This window comes from Heterodontus francisci, chromosome 9, assembly GCF_036365525.1.
Source record: "Heterodontus francisci isolate sHetFra1 chromosome 9, sHetFra1.hap1, whole genome shotgun sequence".
In the NCBI taxonomy this organism is placed as follows: Eukaryota; Metazoa; Chordata; class Chondrichthyes; order Heterodontiformes; family Heterodontidae; genus Heterodontus; species Heterodontus francisci.
This window is the reverse complement of record NC_090379.1, coordinates 22,528,278-22,549,854: the sequence shown is the minus strand read 5'-3', so window position 1 is coordinate 22,549,854 and position 21,577 is coordinate 22,528,278. Positions and strand designations below refer to the sequence as shown.

The 21,577-nt window shown below is 46.3% G+C and overlaps 1 protein-coding gene across 1 annotated transcript in view; it reads right to left on the bottom strand.

The window, feature by feature from the left end:
• ylpm1 (YLP motif containing 1) overlaps positions 1 to 21,577 on the bottom strand; it is a 152,524-nt gene that overhangs the window by 95,646 nt on the left and 35,301 nt on the right. Inside the window, exons 4-5 of the mRNA XM_068038138.1 lie at positions 14,906 to 15,093; positions 6,919 to 7,177 (exon numbers count right to left, since the gene is read on the bottom strand). Coding sequence (XP_067894239.1) covers positions 6,919 to 7,177; positions 14,906 to 15,093 — 447 coding nt within the window. The remainder of the gene's footprint in view (positions 1 to 6,918; positions 7,178 to 14,905; positions 15,094 to 21,577) is intronic.

Sequence of the window (21,577 nt, the reverse complement as noted above, 5' to 3'; positions counted from 1 at the left end):
TGCATTACAACAGATCTGCCAAAGCAAAGGTGTGCAGCCTCCTTCATAATGGCAGCCTTGCAGCTACTGTGAATACTGATATTTAAGGTTAGTCCAGGAACAATGGAATAGGTAGAATAGTCATTCCCTAATGGTTCAATGAGAACAGACAGTGTGTAACAGAGCTATACAGATCAGGAATTTTTACAGGTTTAATCGCAGCCAATGTGGCAGTCAAGGCACTGTCGTGGCACTGTAACTGCTCTCAGAATACTGGGACGGGGGGGGGGGGGGGGGGGGGGGGGAGGGGGAAAGAGATTTTACAATGTTACTGAATAGATGAACTAGGATGGGCTAAGTGAACAGCCTCATTAGAAATTACCCTGTGATCACTGAGCAGAGAATCACAGAATCCTTACAGTGCAGAAAGAGGCCATTCGGCCCATCGTGTGTGCACTGGCTCTCCGAAAGAGCAATTCCCTCAGTTCCATTCCCCTGCACATTCTCCCTTTTCATATAACTGTAATTCCCTTTTGAATGCTTCAATTGAACCTGCCTCCACTCGCAGGCAGAGAATTCCAGACTTTAACCACTCACTGCGTGAAAAAGTTTTTCCTTACGGCACTTTTGCTTCTTTTACCAAATACTTTAAATCTATGCCCTCTCGTTCTCGATCCTTTCACGAGTGGGAACAGTTCCTCTCTATCTCTGTCCGGACACCTCATGATTTTGAATACCTCTATCAAATCACCTCTCAGCCTTCTCTTCTCCAAGAGAAACTGTCCTAACTTCTCCAATTTATCTTCATAACTGAAATTGCTCATCCCTGGAACCATTCTCGTGAATCTTTTCTGTACTTTCTCCAATGCCCTCACGTCTTTCCTAAAGTGCAGCGCCCAGAATTGGATGTAATATTCCACCTGAGGTCGAACTAGTGTCTTATGCAAGTTCAACATAACTTCTTTGCTCTTGTACTCTATGCTCCCTATTAATAAAGCCCAGGACACTATGCTTTATTAACCACTCTCTCAACCTGTTATGCCACCTTCAATAACTTATGAACATATAACCTAAGTCTCTCTGCTCCTGCACCCCCTGTAGAATTGTACCCTTTATTCTAAATTGTCTCTCCATATTCTTCCTACCAAAATGAATCACTTCACATTTCTCTGCATTGAACTTCATCTGCAACCTGTCTGCCCATTCCACCAAATTGTCCATGTCCTTTTGAAGGACTACTCTATCCTCCTCATAGTTCACAATGCTTCCAAGTTTCGTATCATCTGCAAACTTTCAAATTGTGCCCTGTACACCAAGGTCTAGGTCATTAATATATATCAGGAAAAGCAGGAGCTACAAGTCTGTTGTGTGGCACTATATCAAACACCTTTTGAAAATCCATGGATACCACGTCAACAGTATCAACCCTCTCTGTTACCTCCTCAAAAAGCTCCAGCAAGTTAGTTAAACATGATTTTCCCTTTAGAAATCCACACTGGCTTTTCCTTAATTAACTCGCATTTGTCCATATGAATATTGATTCTGTCCCAAATTATTTTTTCTAGAAGTTTTCCCACCACCGACGTTAAACTGACTGGCCTGCAGTTGCTGGGCTTATCTTTACACCCTTTTTTGAACAAGGGTGTAACGTTTGCAATTCTCCAGTCCTCTGGCACCACCCCGAGTCTAAGGAAGACTGAAAAATTACAGCCAGTGCCTCTGCGATTTCTACCCTCACTTCGCTCAATATCCTTGGATGCATCTCACCTGGTCCTGGTGCTTTATCCATTTTAAGTACAGACAGCTTATCTAATACTTCCTCTTTACCAATCTTAAACCCATCCAGTGTCTAACTTAACTCCTTTTTCAACATTGCCTGAGTTGCATCTTCTTCCTTGGTAAAGAAGATGCAAAGTATTCATTTAATACCTCAGATATGCCCTCTGCCTCCATGTGTAAATCCACTTTCTGGTCTATAATCAGCCCCACTCCTCCTTTTACCACCCTCTTACTATTTATATGCCTCTAGAAAACTTTGCCAGTCTCTTTTCATGCTCTCTCATTGCTTCTCTTTTTGCTTTTTCACTTCCCCTCTGGACCTTCTATATTCAGCCTGGTTCTCAATAGTATTTTCTACCTGGCATCTGTCATAAGCACACTTTTTCTTCTTTATCTTCACCTCTACCTCTTTTGTCGTCCAGGGAGCTCTGAATTTGTATGCCCTACTTTTTCCCTTTGAGGGGACATACCTTGACTGTGCCTGAATGATCTCTTCTTTGAAGGTAGCCCATTGTTCATCTACCAGTTTTCCTGCCAGCTTTTGACTCCAATTTATTTGCCCTAGCTCCGTTCTTACCCCATTAAAGTTAACTTTCCCCCAGTTAATTATTCTTATGCTGGATTGTTCTTTGTCCTTTTCCAATGTCAGCCTAAACTTTATGATACAATGATCACTATCCCCTAAATGTTCTCCTACTGATAATTAATCCACCTGGCCCACCTCATTCCCAAGAACCAGGTCTAGCAGTGGCAGGAGAGTGTTTCTTTCTTTGGCCTCCTTGTCTCGAGAGACAATGGGTAAGCGCCTAGAGGTGGTCAGTGATTTGTGGAGCCGCGCCTGGAGTGACTATAAAGGCCAATTCTAGTGGGACAGACTCTTCCATAGTCGCTGCAGAGAAAATTGGTTGTCGGGGAATGTTCCACAGTTGACTCTCTCCTTGCGCTTCTATCTTTTTTCCTGCCAACTGCGGTCTCTTCGACTCGCCACTCTTTAACTCCGCCTTTATGGCTGTCCGCCAGCTCTGGCGAACACTGGCAACCGACTCCCACGACTTGTGGTCAATGTCACAGGACTTCATGTCGCGTTTGCAGACGTCTTCAAAGCGGAGACATAGATGGCCGGTGAGTTTGATACCAGTGACGAGCTCGCTGTACAATGTGTCCTTGGGGATCCTGCCATCTTCCATGTGGCTTACGTGGTCAAGCCACCTCAAGCGCTGCTGGCTCAGTAGGATGTATATGCTGGGGATGTTGGTTGCCTCGTGGACTTCTGCAAAGGAGATACAGTCCTGCCACCTGATGCCAAGGATTCTCCGGAGGCAGCGAAGATGGAATGAGTTGAGACGTTGCTCTTGGCTGATATACGCTGTCCAGGCCTCGCTGCCGTAGAGCAAGGTACTAAGGACACAGGCTTGATACACTCGGACTTTTGTGTTCCGTGTCAGTGCGCCATTTTCCCATACCCTCTGGGCCAGTCTGGACATAGCAGCGGACGCCTTTCCTATGCGCTTGTTGATTTCTGCATCGAGAGACAGGTTACTGGTGATAGTTAAGCCTAGGTAGGTGAACTCTTGAACCACTTCCAGAGCGTGGTCGCCGATATTGATGGATGGAACATTTCTGACGCCCTATCCCATGATGTGCATTTTCTTGAGGCTAATGGTTAGGCCAAATTTGTTGCAGGCAGCCGCAATCCTGTCGATGAGTCTCTGCAGACACTCTTCTGTGTGGGATGTTAATGCAGCATCGTCAGCATAGAGGAGTTCCCTCATGAGGACCTTCCGTATTTTGATCTTCGCTCTAAGACGGGCAAGGTTGAACAACCTGCCATCTGATCTTGTGCGAAGGAGAATTCCTTCTTCTGAAGACTTGAACACATGTGAGAGCAACAGTGAGAAGATAATCCCAGTGTAGGTGCGAGAACACAGCCCTGTTTCACGCCACTCAGGATAGGAAAGGGGTCTGATGAGGTACCGCTATGCTGAATTGTGCCTTTCATATTGTCATGGAATGAGGTGATGCTACTTAGTAGCTTTGGTGGACATCTGATCTTTGCTAGTAGTCGAAAGAGACCACATCTGCTGACGAGGTCAAAGGCTTTGGTGAGATCTATGAAAGCAACGTAGAGGGGCATCTGTTGCTCGTGGCATTTCTCCTGCAGCTGGCAAAGGGAGAACAGCACGTGGATCTCTCTGCTCCAAAGCCGCACGGTGCCTCAGGGTAGACATGCTCAGCCAACTTCTGGAGTCTGTTTAAAACGACTCGAGCAAAGACTTTCCCCACTATGCTGAGCAGGGAGATTCCACGGCAATTCTTGCAGTCACTGCGGTCACCCTTGTTCTTAAAGGGTGATGATATTGGCATCGCGCATGTCTTGTGGTACTGCTCCCTAATCCCAGCACAGGCAAAGCAGTTCGTGGAGTGCTTAGGGTATAGCAGGCTTGGCACTCTTGATTATTTCAGGGGTAATGCCGTCCTTTCCAGGGGCTTTCACACTGGCTAGAGACACAATGGCATTACTGTTCCGAGTTCCGATTTTGTTGGCTGTTCGTCCAGCTCATCCATGACTGGCAGAGACTGGGCTGCATTTGCATCAGTGACAACATTTTCCCTGGAGTACAGTTCTAGGTAGTGCTCCACCCAGCAGTCCATTTGATTGCGTTGGTCAGCAATCGTGTCCCAAGATTTAAACTTGAGGGGGGTGATCATCTTGATGGTTGGCCCAAATGCTCTTGTAATGCCATCATACATTCCACTGATGTTTCCGGTGTCGGAGGCCAGCTAAATATGACTGCATAGATGTTGCCAGTAGTCATTTGCACAGCGCCTGGCTGTTCTTTGTGCAGCGCTTTTGGCTACTTTAAGTGCTACGGATGTTAACTCGCTGGGGGCTTTCTTGTGTGCAATGTGCCTAGCGGCTATGACAGGTTCCAGCTCTTCAAAGTGAGACTGAAACCAGTCTGCATTCTGCTTCTCACGTTTGCCAAAGGTAGTCATTGCTGAGTCATAGATGGCGTCTCTGATATGAACAAAGAACAGTACAGCACAGGAACAGGCCATTCGGCCCTCCAAGCCTGCACCGATCTTGATGCCTGCCGAAACTAACACCTTCTGCACTTCCGGGGCCCATATCCCTCTATTCCCTTCCTATTCATATATTTGTCAAGATGTCTCTTAAACGTCGCTATCATATCTGCTTCCACCACCTCCCCTGGCAGCAAGTTCCAGGCACTCACCACCCTCTGTGTACAAAAATTGCCTCGCACATCCCCTCTAAACTTTGCCCCTCGCACCTTAAACCTATGTCCTCTAGTAACTGACTCTTCCACCCTGGGAAAAAGCTTCTGACTATCCAGTCTGTCCACGCCGCTCATAACTTTGTAAACCTCAATCATGTCGCCCCTCCACCTCTGTCGTTCCAGTGAAAACAATCCGAGTTTTTCCAACCTCTCCTCATAGCCAATGCCCTCCAGACCAGGCAACATCCTGGTAAACTTCCTCTGTACCCACTTGGTCTCTGTCTCCCCTGTAGGAGTGTTTTGAAGGGCTTTTGCAAGTGAATTTAGAAACTTATGTAACAGCTGTGGATGAGAAATTCTGTTAGTGTTGATGCACGGGCGGCCCTTCTACTTGGAGTGATGCAGCTTCTTTGGTTTGAGTCTAACTTTGCTGCACACCAGGGAGTGGTCGATGTCACAGTCCACACTGTGGAAGCTGCGTGTGATTTGGACACTTTATAGAGGCTCGCCTTGTGACGATGAGGTCCAGCTGGTGCCAACGACGTGATCTTGGGTGCCTCCATGAAACCTGGTTGACAGGGTTTAGTATGAAAGAACGAGTTGGTGATGCAGAGGTTGTGATAGGTACACAACTCCAGCAGTCTCTGTACATTCTCATTCATCCTTCCAATGTCATAGCGCCCAAGGCAGGAGGGCCATGAGTCATGGTCGGCCCCAACCCCGGCGTTAAAGTCCCCCAGCAGGAACAAATGTTCAGTATTAGGAATGCTACTAATGATACTATGGAGTTCCTAGTAGAACTGGTCTTTAACTTCAGGTGGGGAGCAGAATGTTGGAGCATCGATGCTGAGTAGGTGTACTGGACCATAGGCGGTGAGCAGTCGGATGGACAGTATGTGTTCCGAGCCATTTGAAGGTGGCTGTATCATGCTGAACAAAGAGTTTTCTGATGGCGAAGCCGACTCCATGTTATCTTGGTTCTTCAAGATCCCTACCCTGCCAGTAGAAGGTGCAAGTCTTGCTCTCTTGGAGATCCGCTCGCAGGGAGGCGTGTCTCCTGAAGTGCTGCAACGTCCACGTTGAGTCTACTGAGCTAGTTGTTAATGATGGCGGTCTTCCGAGAGTCGCTGATTTGTGTAAGGCCAGGACACATAGTTCTGGCGTTCCAGCTTGCAAAACGAAGGGCTGGTACCTTCTTTCCTTTTTTTTGTCATGCTGTTTGGTCCGGTGTTACAGTCCACTTGTCACGCAATGACCCTCAGCTCCAAGTACCCATTGAAGCAAGCGTACTGTGGCGGGACAGAACCTTTCTGACCGGGGGCTGCCTGGTTTGAAGCGGGCGGTAGCTGTCCAGTAAGATGCGATGACCTCTCCCACCGACAAAGGCAACTCGTAGCACCCAATCTCTATGCTAATTGAGCTGGACTTGTAAACCATAACTGCTGCCTTCTGTTTTGTTTTGGTCACTGTGAGGCGACTATGGAGTGACCGCTCCATGGCACATGCCTGGGCGGATGTATGGAGGTTGTAAGTTGCCCAAGCGTCAAAACCCACCTTTCAGCCTTCCTAGTGGGGACCAAAGGAGTGCAGAGCACGACGTTTGGCACTGGTATGGCTGCAGGAACTGCTGGAAACATGCCAAAGGTGACACCTTAGGGGTTCCACTCCGGATTTTCTATTAGGGTTTACTACCTTAGCCTTGGTCTCTCCCAAGACGCCCACAAGGCAGTGGGGTTGTTAACTTCTATACCTGAATAGGGGCCCTAACAAGTAAACTGTGCGATTTCATGGAGGGAGAGGGAAGGGGGTGCAAGGAGGAGGGGGTGAGCGGGTGAGGTGGAGGGAAGAGAGCGGGAAAGGGGGTGGGGGAGGGGAAGGCATCCGGCGGGGGGTTGCCACCCTGGCGAGTGGGCCAGCCCACAGCCTGCACGGCCTCGTCGATGTCAGCATCCTCCAGGCTGACGCTGCGCTCGTGGTCGCCATCCAGCTCAAGGTGGAACTTCTTTCCCAGCTCCCAGCTGTGACGGCAGAAGGGCGACCGAGGCCGCATTGAGGCTCTGAGCCTTGACGACTGCCTCATGGGCACTCGTGGACTAAAGCTCACATCCAAATCTGCAGTTGTAAACTGCAGAGTACGATTAAGGTGCATCGCCCATTGCATCTCCCCATGGTTCCAGCCTCTGGTCAGTTTCAGCAGGAGAGATAAACCTGAAAAGTGTAGAACATTCTCCTGTACACACTACCTCCTCTCTGTCCTTTACACTATTATCCTGATACAGTTTGGGATAGTAAAAGTCCCCATTATAACTACTCTATAGTTCTTGCACCTCTCCATAATTTCCTTGTAAATTTGTTCCTCTATATCCTTCCGACTCGTTGAGGGCCAAGAGCATATACCCAGTCCTGTACTGGTACATTGGTAATTGTTTCTTACCTCTAACCAAATAGATTTTGTCCTGGACTCCTCTGGGACACCTTCTCTCTCTAGCACTGTAATATTCTCCTTCATCAATACTGCCACCTCTCCTCCTTTCTTTCCATCCCTATTTTTCCTGAGTACCCTGTATCCCAGAATATTTAGTACCCAGTCCTGCCTTTCTTCGAGCGAGGTCAATGTTATCACCACAACATCATGCTCACACATGGCTACCTGCGCCTGCAGCTCACCAACCTTATCTATCACAGTCCATGCATTCACATGTATGCACTGTAAACCCAATTTATACCTTAATGCATTCCGTCTTACTCTGACCCCACCTAATACCTTGCTATTTCTTACTTTAGTGCTCGCTATCTCTCCCAATTCTTTGTGCACATTATTTTTCCTCTCTAATGCTGCCTCCGGGTTCCCATCCCCTTGCCAAACTAGATTGAACCCTCTCCAACAGCACTAGTAAACCGTCCCAGAGGACATTGGTCCTGGCTCGTTCAGGTGCAACCTGTCCAGCCGAGACAGGTTCCTACTCCCCCAGAGCCAGCCCCAATGCCCCAGGAATCCAAAGCCCTACCTCCTGCACATTATCTCCAGCAACACATTCACTTTTTTTTATTCATTCATGGGATGTAGGTGTCACTGGCCAGGCCAGCATTTATTGCCCATCCCCAATTGCCCTTGAGGAGGTGGTGGTGAGCTGCCTTCTTGAACCGCTGCAGTCCATTTGGGGTAGGCATACCCACAGTGCTGTTAGGAAGGGAGTTCCAGGATTTTGACCCAGCGACATTGAAGGAACGGCGATATAGTTCCAAGTCAGGATGGTGTGTGACTTGGAGGGGAACTTGCAGGTGGTGGTGTTCCCATGTATCTGCTATATTTCTATTCTCACTAGCGCATAGCACTGGGAGTACGCCAGAGATTACTACCTTTGAGGACCTGCTTCTTAATCTCTTTCCTAGCTCTCTAAAGCCTGCCTGCAAGACCTCATCCCTCTTTTTACCTATGTTGCTGGTACCTACATGGACCACGACCGCTGGCTGTTCACCCTCTACCCTTAGAGTGCTCAGTGCCGCTCTTTCAGGCAAGTTGACAGAATTACATCAAGCCCTTAACTTATGCCGTGTAGATGATGGCCAGGCTCTGGGGAGCTAGGTTGTGAGTTAATGCCCCAGAATTGCCAGCCTCTGACCTGCTCTTGCAGCCACAGTATTTATATGGCTGGTCCAGTTCAGTTTCTGGTCAATGGTAACCCCAGCATGTTGATGGTAGATAATTCAGCGATGGCAATGCCGTTGAACGGCAAGAGGAGATAGTTAGATTCTCTCTTGCTGGACATAGTCATTGCAAATGTTACTTGTCACCTATTAGTCCAAGCCTGAATGTTAACCAGATCTTGCTGCATGCAGGCACTGACTGCTTCAGTATCTGAGAAGTCGCAATTGTGCAATCAACAAACATCCCCACTTCTGATCTTATGACGGAGGGGAAGGTCATTGATGAAGCAGCTGAAGATGGTTGGGGCTAGGACATCACCCTGAGGAACTCCTGCAGCAATGTCCTGGGATTGAGATGATTGGCCTCCAACAACCACAACCACCTTCCTTTGTGATACCACTAGTGGAGAATTTTCCCCAATTCCCACTGAATTCAATTTTGCTGCATCTCCTTGATGCCACACTCAAATGCTGCCTTGATGACTCTCACCTCACCTCTGGAATTTAGCTCTTTTTGTCAATGTTTGGATCAAGGCTGTATTGAGGTCTGGAGCCAAGTGACCCACCCTGGGGAAACCCAAACTGAGCGTCTGTAAGCAGGTCACTTCTGAGTAAGTGCCACCTAATACGACTGTTAATGATACCTTCCATCGCTTTGCTGATGATTGAGCCTAGACTGGTGGGGTGGTAATTGGCTGGATTTGATTTGTCCTTTTTGTGGACAGGACATAGCTGGGCAACTTTCCACATTATCAGCTAGATGTAGTTGTACTGGACCAGCTGGGTTCGGGGCACAGCTAGTTCTGGGGCATAAGCATTCAGTGCTAGAACTGGGATGGTATCAGGGCCTATAGCATTTGCTGTATCCAGTGCACAGCCATTTCTTGATATCACGTGGAGTCAATCAAATGGGCTGGAGACTGGTATCTGTGACGGTGGGGACCTCAGGAGGTCGTCAAGATGGATCATCCACTCAGCAATTCTGGCTGAAAATGGTTACAAATGCTTCAGCCTTGACTTTTGCTTTAACTTGCTGGGTTCCACTGTCATCAAGGATGGGAATGTTTGCAGAGCCTTCTCCAGTTAGTGTTTAATTGTCTACCACCATTCATGACTGGATGTAGCAGTGCTGCACAGCTTTGACCTGATCTGTTTTTTGTAAGATTGCTTATCTGTCTATCACATGTTGCTTCTGCTGTTTAGCATGCATGCAGTCCTGTGCTGTAGCTTCACCAGGATAGCACCTCATTTTTTAGGAATGCCTAGTACTGCTCCTGGCATGCTTTCCTGCACTCCTCATTGAACCAGTGTTGATTCCCTGTCTTGAGGTAATAGTAGAGTGAGGGATATGCCGGTCCATGAAGCTACAGATTGTGATGAAATACAATTCTGCTGATGGTGGTCCACAGCACCTCGTGGCTGTCCAGTTTTGAGTTGCTAGATTTGTTCTGAATCTATCCCATTTAGCACAGTGGTATTGCCACACAACACAATGGAGGGTGTCCTCAGTGTGAAGACAGGACCTTGCATCTGTAACAGATAAATTGGTGAGGACGAGGTCAAGTAGGTTGTTCCCTCTTGTTGGTTCTCTGACTGCCTGCCGCATGTCCAGGCTGGTAGGTATGTCCTTCGGGACTCAGTCACCTTGGTCAGCAATGACGGAGGGCATTGAAGTCCCCCCCACCTAGTGTACATTCTGTGCCCTTGCTGCCCTCAGTGCTTCTTCCAAGTGGTGTTCAACATGGAGGAACACTGATTTTTCAGCTGAGAGAGGGTGATACGCAGGAGGTTTCCTTGTCCATATTTGACCTGATGCCATGAGACTTCATGGCCTTCAGATTCAATGTTGAGGCCTCCCAGGGCCACTCCCTCCTGACTGTATACCACTGTGCCACCACGTCTGGTCAGTCTGTCCTGCCTGTGAGACAGTAAATACTCAGGAATGGTAATGGAGGAATCTGTAACATTGGGTCTAAGGTATGATTTGGTGAGTATGACTGTCAGGCTGTTGATTGATGGGTTTGTGGGGCAGCTCCCCCAATTTTGGCACAAGTCCCCAGATGTTAGTGAGAAGGACTCTGCAGGGCCAACTGGGTATGGGTGTGTGCGCCTTTATTGTTTCTGGTGCATACATCGATGCTGGGTGGTGGATCTGGTTTTACTCTTATTCAACTTGTCTGTAGCGGTTTGATACAACTGAGTGGCATGCTAGGCTATTTCAGATGACAGTTAAGAGACGATCACATTGCTATTGGTCTGGGGTCACATGTAGGCCAGACAGGGTAAGGAAGTCAAATTTCCTTCCCTGAAGGACATTAGTGGACCAGATGGATTTTTATGTCAATCTGGTAGTTTCATGGTCACCATTACTAAGACTAGTTTTCCTAGTCCAGATTGAATTATATTCCACTAGCTGCCGTGGTGGAATTTGAACTTGTGTCTCTAGAGCGTTAGTCCGAGCTCCTGGATTACCAGTCTAATTCCTGTTAGCACTACCTAGAGAATAAAATAATTTCATAACATTTCTTCCTGTCAACTGATAACACTGGAGCATGGACTCCACCAGTCTATTTGCAAAGCTCCATTTAGAAATGAGCAAATTAGTCTAAATCTAGCATTTCAAAACCAAATGGTACGATTCATCTAGAATCAATAAAAGGAAAGGGCTGCTCGCCCTCCAAAGGAGAACTTGGGGACAAAACAAAACTTTCCAGATGGCTGGAACTCAAGCTCAGAAGCAGATCATTTCGCCCATTGTGCTTACGTTAGCTCCTGGGAACAGCTATTCAATTAGTTCCACTCCCCTTCGTTTTGCCCTTAGCCTTGCAAATTTTTCCTTTTGAAATATTTATGCAATTTTCTTTCAAATTCCTAATAATTTTGGAGGAACAATTTAAGCCAGAACCTCATACTGCCTAGGAGGGAATTTTACAGCAAGATGCTCAGAATATTTTAATGGCAGATTGTTTGTGCAATCTCTCCCTTTTTAGCCTCTCCTTACTCATCCTATCAAAATCCTTCATAATTTAAAAAAATTCTAATTAAAGATCTCTCACACAACGCTCACAACCTCAAAACCTCCTGAAGCACTTCACATCAATTGAATACTTTTTGAATTGTATTCACTGTTGTAATGTAGACAAACATGGCAGCAACTTAAGCACTGCAATGTCCTACCAACAGCAATGAGATAATGACCAGATGATTTCGTTGAAGGATGATATTGATGAGGACACCAGAAGAACATTCTGTACTTCTTCAAAAGTTACACACACAAGACTTGTGGGGCTTAAATCCACAACTTAACACAAAGGCAAGATTGCTGTCTGTGAACCAAGGCTCATGTCTTACGGCCTCAGTTAAAGCACTGTCACGTTTCTGGCACCTCACTGTAAAAATGATATTAAAAACATAGGCAGATTCACTAGGATTAACTAGGCCAGAGGTGGGAAATTATGATTATGTGGAGAGTCTTGAGATACTGGGGCTATTTCTACTAAAACAGCAAAGGGCAAAGATATTTAATAGGTTCTTAAACTTATGAAAGCCTCTACAAATATCCCCATCCTCAATGATTGGAGAGCCTAGCATATCAGTGTAAAAGATAAGGTTGAAGCATTTGCAACCATCTTCAGCCAGAAGTACCAAGTAGATGATCCATCTTGGCCTCCTCCTAAAGTCCCCAGCATCACAGATGCCAGTCTTCAGCCAATTCGATTCACTCTACGTGATATCAAGAAACGATCGAAGGCACTGGATACTGCAAAGGCTATGGGCCTTGACAACATTCCAGCAATAGTACATAGGAACAAGAGTAGGCCATTCAGCCCCTCGAACCTGTCCCGCCATTCAACAAGATCATGGCTGATCCGCGGCCTAACTCCATATACCTGCCTTTGGCACATATCCCTTAATATCTTTGCTTAACAAAAATCTATCTCAGATTTAAAATTAACAACTGTTCTAGCTTCAACTGCTGTTTGTGGGAGAGAGCTCCAAACCTCTACCACCCTTTGTGTGAAGAAGTGTTTCCTAACATCTCTCCTGAACGGTCTGGTCCTAACTTTTAGACTATGTCCCCTAGTTTTAGAATCTCCAACCAGTGGAAATAGTTTATCTTTATCTAGCCTGTCTTTTCCTGTTAATATCTTGAAGACTTCAATCAGATCACCCCTTAACCTTCTAAATCCTAGCGAAAACAGGCCTAATTTGTGTCATCTCTCCTTGTAACTTTTTTTATTCATTCATGGGATGTGGACGTCACTGGTTATGCCAGCATTTATTGCCCATCCAACTTAACCCCTGTAGTCCAGGTATCATTCTTGTAAACCTCCGTTGCACTCCCTCCAAGGCCAATATATCCTTCCTAAAGTGTGGTGCCCAGAACTGCTCACAGTACTCCAAGTGGGGTCTAACCAGGGGTTTGTATAGCTGCAGCATAACCTGTGGCTTTATACTCCAATCCTCTAGATACAAAGGCTAGCAGTCCATTAGCCTTTTTGATTATTTTCTGCACTTGCTCCTGGCATTTTAAAGATCTGTGCACCTGAACCCCCAAGTCTCTTTGGACATCCACTGTACTTAACCTCTTCCCATTTAGAAAGTACCCTGCTCTATCCTTTTTTGGTCCAAAATGAATAACCTCACACTTGCCTGCATTGAAATCCATCTGCCACAGTTTTGCCCACTCGCCTAGTCTGTCAATATCTCTTTGCAATTTTATGCTATCATCTAGACTGTCTACAATGCCGCTTAACTTTGTATCATCAGCAAATTTGGATATATGACTTACTATTCCATTATCCAAGTCGTTAATGAATAATGTGAATAATTGAGGCCCCAACACAGATCCCTGCGGGACACCACCAGTCACATCCTGTCAATCTGAGTACTTACCCATTATCCCCACTCTCTGTCGCCTACCACTCAACCAACATCTTAACCATGTCAATAATTTGCCCTCAATTCCATGGGCTTCTACCTTAGTTAACAGTCTCTTATGTGGGACTTTATCAAATGTCTTCTGGAAGTCCATATAAATAACACCCATAGACACTCCCCTGTCCACTACCTTAGTCACCTCTTCAAAAAATTCAATGAGATTTGTCAGGCATGACCTTCCCGTCATGAATCCATGCTGGCTGTCCCTGATTAACTGAAATTTTTCTAGGTGTTCAGTCACCTGTGCTCCAGAACTTGCGCAACTTTAGCCAAGCTGTTCCAGTCCAGCTACAACACTGGCATCTACCCGGCAATGTGGAAAATTGCCCGATATGTCCTGTACACAAGAGGACAAATCCAACCCGGCCAATCATGGATCTATCAGTCTACTCTCAATCATCAGTAAAGTGATGGAAGGTATTGTCGATAGTGCTCTCAAGTGACACTTGCTTAGCAATAACCTGCTCAGCTCCTGACCTCATTACAGCCTTGGTTCAAACATGGACAAAAGAGCTGTATTCAAAAGGTGAGATGAGTGTGACTGCCCTTGACATCAAGGCAGCTTTTGACTAAGTATGGCATCAAGGAGCCCTAGCAAAACTGAAGTCAATGGGAATCAGGGGGAAAACTCTCCACTGGTTGGAGTCGTATGTAGTGCAAAGGAAGATGGTTGTAGTTGTTGGAGGTCAATCATCTCAGCTCCAGGACATCACTGCAGGAGTGATGACCTGGTCTTATTGCAACAGGCTTAATTTTAATTTTAATTAATTTTAAACACACTCTGTTTTGAGCTCCCCCTTTGTGAATGCTTGTTCACAATTTTCCAATCACAAGGCAAAGAAATGAGCACAAACAGGCTTTCTTTAGTTTAAAGAAGATGAAATTTATTAAACCTTAAACTTTAATATGGTTCACACCTACGGATAAATGACGCTCCCACGCTAGCATGCACATTAGATATAAGCATGCAGATAGGGACAGAAAAGAGAAGAAAAGACAAGTAGAACAGTTTGAGGCAATATCTTGTTACTGGTTTTTGAGCTCGCTGTAGTCATTGATTGAAGATATGGTCTTGCGTTTCGTTAGGGCCCAATAGTCTTCTTAAAACCTTGTTCAAGTAGGAAACTTTTCTGTCTTTGAGTTTCACGTATTTTCACAAGATTCAGTTCCATGGGAAGAGATGAAGGCAGGCAAACAGGAGAGGAGATGTTCTCAGTCCATGAGCACACGGTGTTTGGAGTTCAAATCCTTTGTTGGATGTGCGAATTCAAGAACTCCAGCCAGCTAGTCATGTGACTAAAACTGCTTTTACTTTCTACTTCTGTGTATTGGGGAAGCAACTGCTGGGTCCCCATTGTTTCAACATTGTCTGGTACGATGCAAATGTCCTTCCAGTCAGGGCTTGCAATGTTAAGTTTTTGTTCATGTGACGAAATAATGTGCGCCTCAGTCTTGGCAGGTGAGGGGTCTGCCTAACAACTCCATACCCAAGGGAATTAAATGCAATCTGAAGAAAATGGTGCATTTCATTACAGAGTTTGAGAGAAATATCAGATACAGAAAAAAAACATGCATTTCCCTCATTCATTCAACAATCTTGAAGCTCATTAAAAATGGTCTGTTCTGGATGCCAGGGCTGCTTTAATTTTCCTTTTCTTCTCCTCAGGAGAGTTGGTGGGGAGGGGGGGGGGGGTGGTGGTCAATCCTGAAATCCCTGATTCATGCAAAGACTTTTAGCTTCGGAAGATGGGTGGTTCCCTTTTCCTCTGACTGTGGGGGAGGAGTCTCTGCTGCTCTCCCCTTTGTTCCCTGGGACACTCCTACTTGCAGGTAATTGTGTAAACTTAACTGCATTCTCCCGTGACAGGTGAGGCATCACCCTCATGGTTTCTCTGCCCTTAGAGGTCTCTCTTTGTCACTGCAAGTTCCTGTAAATGCTGTTAGCAACTCTGGTGGGGTGCTTCTAGAGTCTACATTTACATAGGAGGATGTGGGGTCTAACACTTTCACATTTTTCTGGGTTGGTTGACTGGACGGTAGGAGTTTTCATCCGGGATTCTTCCCGGAGTTCCTTTAACCTGCCCTCTGGGTCACTTTTTCCCCTTCTCTTTCTAAACTTTTGCCAGCCACGTGCCTGCCTGTCCCCGTTTGTTCTCGGCAGGGGTCCCTTACAGTTCTCACCAGCCCTCTGCTGGAGAGTCCTCCAAACACCAGTACAGGACTTGGGGGTGCAGGTTTCACTGTAGGTTGGAGTTTCCCCTCAACCTGGTACATGTGGAAACTCCTGCAGTACTCCATCACATCCTTGTGGAGTTTTGGCCAGTCAAACTGCTGTCTTATGCGGGCTTTGGTCTTGCGTACACCAGCAGGTACAGCCACTGTATTCACGTGGGCCCTTAATATTTCTCCCCGGTACCTCTGTGGCACCACTAACTGGTGAACTATTGTCCACTCCTTGCCCTCAGATCTGAGAGAACTCCATTTCCTCATCAGTACCTCATTCTTTAAAAAGTAGCAGTCATGGACTCCCTCTGCTTCACTTTCAGACTGGGCAGCCTGTGCTAACTCTAACACTGGGTCGGCTCGCTGAGCCTCAACTAGGGAAAATCCATTTAATTCATTCCCTGGGTCTCCTAACTTTCCAAAGGAAGTCTCCAACAGGCAGACCTCATGGTCATTTGCCTGCAGTGTCAATGCAGTCTCCTCTGGGGGAGCTGGTTTGATCATGGCCTGACCCACTATACAGTCAGGAACTCTGCAGGGGACTGTCTCCTGCCACTGCCCTGTCTCTCTGACCTCCTGCGGTCTTTCATTCACGACTGGAGGGGCTACCACCTTCACCCCTACCAGATCATTACCTAGGATCAGGTCAACCCCGTCCACAGGCAAACTAGGGACAATCCCTACAGTCACCGGTCCCAAAATTAGGTCGCACTTCAGGTGCACCCAGTGTACAGGTACAGGCATACACTGCCCTCCAATACCATTCACCAACATTGTGGTGTTCACTGCACTCTCTGGGGGAAAGGTCAGCCTTTTCCCAGTAAAAGGGATCTGGTGGCCCGTGTCCCTGAGAATCAATATGGGCTCTCTTGCCCCACTCGAGGGATATGGGGTTACATTCCTTCAGATACAAAACCCTGATAACCTTCAAGAATCCTATTAACTTTTCCTGCACTGGCCGTAAGCTTCCTGGGTTGCACCCTTACTGTAGTCCAAGCCACAGCCCGTTCCATGTTTTCCATCAGGCCCTCGGCTTCACTGAGCCGTTGTACCCTGATTAACCTTACTGGTTTCCCCTTTAGTTTCCAGTAGTCAGCTTTTAAATGCCCTGTCTTATTACAATGGAAGCAAACAGGTCTCTGGGTCTCACTCTTGCTCACAGCACCTTCCCTTTCGGCTGGAGGAGGGCCCCATGTCTCCTGCTTTCCTTTCACTTCCAGGACTGCCTGGGCAGATATCACCTTCCCACCCTTGGTGCTTTTCAGATTTCTGGGGGTGATTAGGAAAGGTTCTCCCCTGGGAAACAGACTTATAAATTAAAGCAACTCATCGGCCAGAACGGCCACATGCCGGACCCCCTGAACCCTCTGCTCCTCACATGAGATTTTATTGAGAATGGGAGAGAGTTTTTAAATTCCTCTAACAGGAGTACTTCTCTGAGAGTCACATAGCTGAGTTGTATTTTTAAAGCCCTCAGCCACTGGTCAAAAGCCAGCTGTTTACTTCTTTCAAACTCCAGATAAGTTACCGATTAGGCACACTACAGCCTGCCAGATTGAACATTGAGTTCAATAATTTCAGAGCATGACGGACACCACTCCCCCTCCCCCCGTTTTGTTAGTTATTTTTTCTTTTTTATGATTTATTATTTTTAATTTGTTTATTTTATGTTAGTTTCATCATTCATTTTTTTTTATCATGTGCCTACCCACTGTTTTTTTCCATGTTTGTGCTTTGGGCCAGGGCTGTTTATTTTTCTGTCAATTAACACCCTCTCTGCACCAACACTCTGTCTTTCAACACACCATGAACATACCATTTGCCTTTGCTCCATGACCTTCTGGTCAGTTATTCTCAGTGACCCTCTGTCCTATCAACACCTTGTCTTTTGTTATCTCTTGCCCCACCCCCGCTTTATTTGCTTAAACCTATCACATTTCTAACATTTGCCAGTTCTGATGAAGGGTCACTAACCTGAAACGTTAACTCTGCTTCTCTCTCCACAGATGCTGCCAGACCTGCTCAGCATTTCCAGCATTTCTTGTTTTTATTCAAGATAGGTTTGATTGGCTTGCTTTTTGAGGGTTCTAAACTTCTGGCGGTAGGCTTTGGGTACTAATTTATATGCCCCGAGGATAGCATTTTTGGTCAGTTCATAGTTTGATGAACTCTCATCTGGCAGCAAGGTACAGACCTCATGGGCTTTTCCAGTTAGTTTGCTTTGCAGTAAGAGACCAGGTTTCAGCTGGCCATTTCAACTGCCTTGCCAGCTTCACGAAGGACACGAGAAACACTTCCACATCTTCCTCATTGAATTCTGGAATTAGTTGGGCAAGTTTTAGTAACCTTGTACCCAGTCCTGAATTCTGATCATACATATTGGCCAAGCTTTCACTAGGGTTACTCTGTCACCCCGTAAAGCTGCTTCAACTCTCGTTGCTCGCATTCTTGCTGAAATATTCTCTCTCTCTCTCTCCTTCCTTCTCCTGTCTTTCTCTCTCTCTCTCTCCTGCCTTTCATTTTCTTCACGTTCCTTTTGGATGGCCCTCTCTCCCTCTTTCTCTTTCCTTGTCTTCTAACTCAAGTTTCTTTTGTTCCAATTGTATCTTTGTTAGCAGTACTCTGTCTGGGTCTGCTTCTAACACTGCTTCTGGTTCGTCAGATTCAAGGGAAAAATAGCTGGCCATGAGCCTGAGGAGTTCAGACCTCCTAGCCTTGCCACGTACCGTGATCCCACATTGCTCAGCCATTTTTCTCAACTCCTCCATAGACAGTGCTTTCAACTTATCCCAAGTTACTTTACCCTGGCTTGGAGAGCTACTCGCTTCAGTTGCAGACACGTTGGTATACAACCAAAAAAAAGCCTGTATTGATTTGCTCTTTTTGATTGGGAACAATTTGGTCTCCCGCTGCGATTTTCACTCGTTTGTCTGTGGGTAGCAATCTGGGCACTAGCACCCAATTTTTGTTACAACCAGGTGTGAAAGGTGTCTGGGGGTCTGTTACTATCGCCACCTGGTCTTATTGTAACAGGGTTTAATTTTAAATACACACTGTTTTGAGCTCCCCCTTTGTGAACGCTTGTTCACAACTTTCCAATTATAAGGCAAAGAAATGAGCATAAACAGGCTTTCTTTGGTTTAAAGGAGAACGATGAAATTTACTAAACCTTAAACTCTAATATGGTTCACACCTACGGATATACGATGCGCCCACGCTAGCATACACACGCGATATAAACATGCAGATAGGGACAGAAAAGAGAAGATAAGTAGAACAGTTTGAGGTAATATCTTGTTACTGTTTCTTGAGTCCTTGATTGAAGACATGGTCTCGCATTTAGTTGGGGCCCAATAGACCTCTTAAAACCTTGTTCACACAGGAAACCTTTCTCTCTTTGAGTTTCACGTGTTTACACAAAATTCAGTTCCGTGGCAAGAGATGAAGGCAGGCAGACAGGAGAGGAGATGTTCTCAGTCCATGAGCACACGGCGTTCTGAGTTCAAATCTTTTGTTGGAAGTTCAAACTCAAAAACCCCAGCCAGCTAGTCATGTGACTAAAACTGGTTTGACCACTTCTGTGTATTGGGGAAGCAACTGCTGGGTCCCCATTGTTTCAACATTGTCTGGTACTATGCAAATGTCCTTCCAGTCCGGGCTTGCAATGTTAAGTTTTTGTTCATATCGCGAAATAATGTGTGCCTCAGTCTTGGAGGTGGGTGGGGGGGGATTTGCCTGACAGCAGTAAAACCAGGACAATATCCAGGCTTGGGCTGGTAAGTGGCAAGTAACATTCATGCCACACAAGTGCCAGGCAATGACCATCTCCCCTTGACATTCAATGGCATTACCATCGCTGAATTCCCCACTATCAACATCCTGGGGGTTACCATTGACCAGAAACTGAACTGGAGTAGCCATATAAATAACGCGGCTACAACAGCAGGTCAGAAGTTAGGCGTCCTGCTGCGAGTAACTCACCTCCTGACTCCCCAAAACCTGTCCACCATCTACAAGGCACAAGTCAGGAATGTGATGGAATACTCCCCACTTGCCTGGATGGGTGTAGCTCCAACAACACTCAAGAAGCTCGACACCATCCAGGACAAAGCAGCGCGCTGGATGGCACCCCAACCAAACATTGCACTGCAGCAATGCACCAAGACTCCTTAGACAGCACCTTCCAAACCCACGATCTCTACCAATTAGAAGGACAAGGGCAGCAAATGCATGGGAACACCACTAACTGCAAGTTCCCCTCTAAGCCACACACCAGCCTGACTTGGAACTATATCACCGTTCCTTCAATGTCGCTGGGTCAAAATCCTGGAACTCCCTGTCCTAACAGCACTGTGGGTGTACTCATCCCACATGGACTGCAGCTCACCACCACCTTCTCAAGGGAAATTAGGGATGGGCAATAAATGTTGGTCCAGCCAGTGACGCCCACATCCCAAGAATGAATTAAAAAAGTGGTGTGAACAGAGACTACATTTCCTCTTAGTGGCAAATCAGTAACAGAAGCAACACGTTTGGGGAAAAGCTGGATAAATATTTGAAACAGAGGGAAAGGTAGAGTTGGGGGTTGGAGCGGGGGGGGAAATAACAGAGCAGTGGGATTAATTTTGAATTGCTCTAGTAAAATTAATTTAATAAAGAGCAGAACAAAACTGGGTCTGGCCTGAAGGACCAGCAGGGGAGGTGGAAAGAGACACTGGTGCGGAGCAAGTTGGTTGAAAATTGAGTTGACGACAACAAGGATCAATAATAAGAACTTTTATTATATTGTACCTTTAACATAATATGTTCTGAGCCACATAAGGAGATATTAGGGCAGGTGACCAAATATTTAGTTAAAGAGATAGGTTTTAAGAAACATCTTAAAGGAAGAAAGTGAGGTCGAGAGGCAGAGAGGTTTAGGGATGGAATCCCAGTTTAGGGCTCAGGCAGCGGGGGGCACGGCCAACAATGGTGAAGTGATTAAAATCAGGGATGCTCACAAGTTGAATATTAAAGGAATGCAGATATCTTCGAGGGTTGTGGGGCTGAAGGAGAATATAGAGATAGGGAGGGGTGAGGCATGGAGGGATTTTAAAATAAGGATGAGAATTTTAGAATTGAGGTGTTGCGTCACTGGGAGCTAATGTCGGTCAGCGAGCAGCGGGGTGATGAGTGAATGGGACTTATGAGTAAGAACGTGGGTAGCAGAGTTTTGGATGATCTCAAGTTTATGGCGGGTAAAATGTGGGAGGCCAGGCAAGAGTGCGTTGGAATAGTCATTGTTTCAAACTAACAAAGGCATGGACGTGGGTTTCAACAGCAGAAGAGCTGAGGCAGGGGCTGGAGTCAGCCAATGTTATGGTAATGGAAATTGGTGGCCTTAGTCATACGTGGATATAAGGGATCTCGGGAACAAAAATTTCACCATGGTTGCTAACAGTCTGGTTCAATCTCAGAGTTATTAGGCAGAGGAAGGGAGTCGGTGGCAAGGGAGTCGAGTTTGTGGCAGGGATCGAACATAATGGCTTCAGCCTTCCCAATATTTTGTTGGAGGAAATTTAGGCTGAAGCAGTAACGGATGTCAGACAACTGAGAGACAATGAAGGGGTCGAGACAGGTGGTGGTGAGGTAGCACTGGGTGGTGTCAGAGTACATGAAACTGATGTATTTTTGGACGATGTATCCAAGGGGCAGCATGTAAATGAGAAGGAGGAGGGGGGGCAAGGACAGATCCTTGCGGGGAGAGGGACACCGAGGTGAAAGTGTGG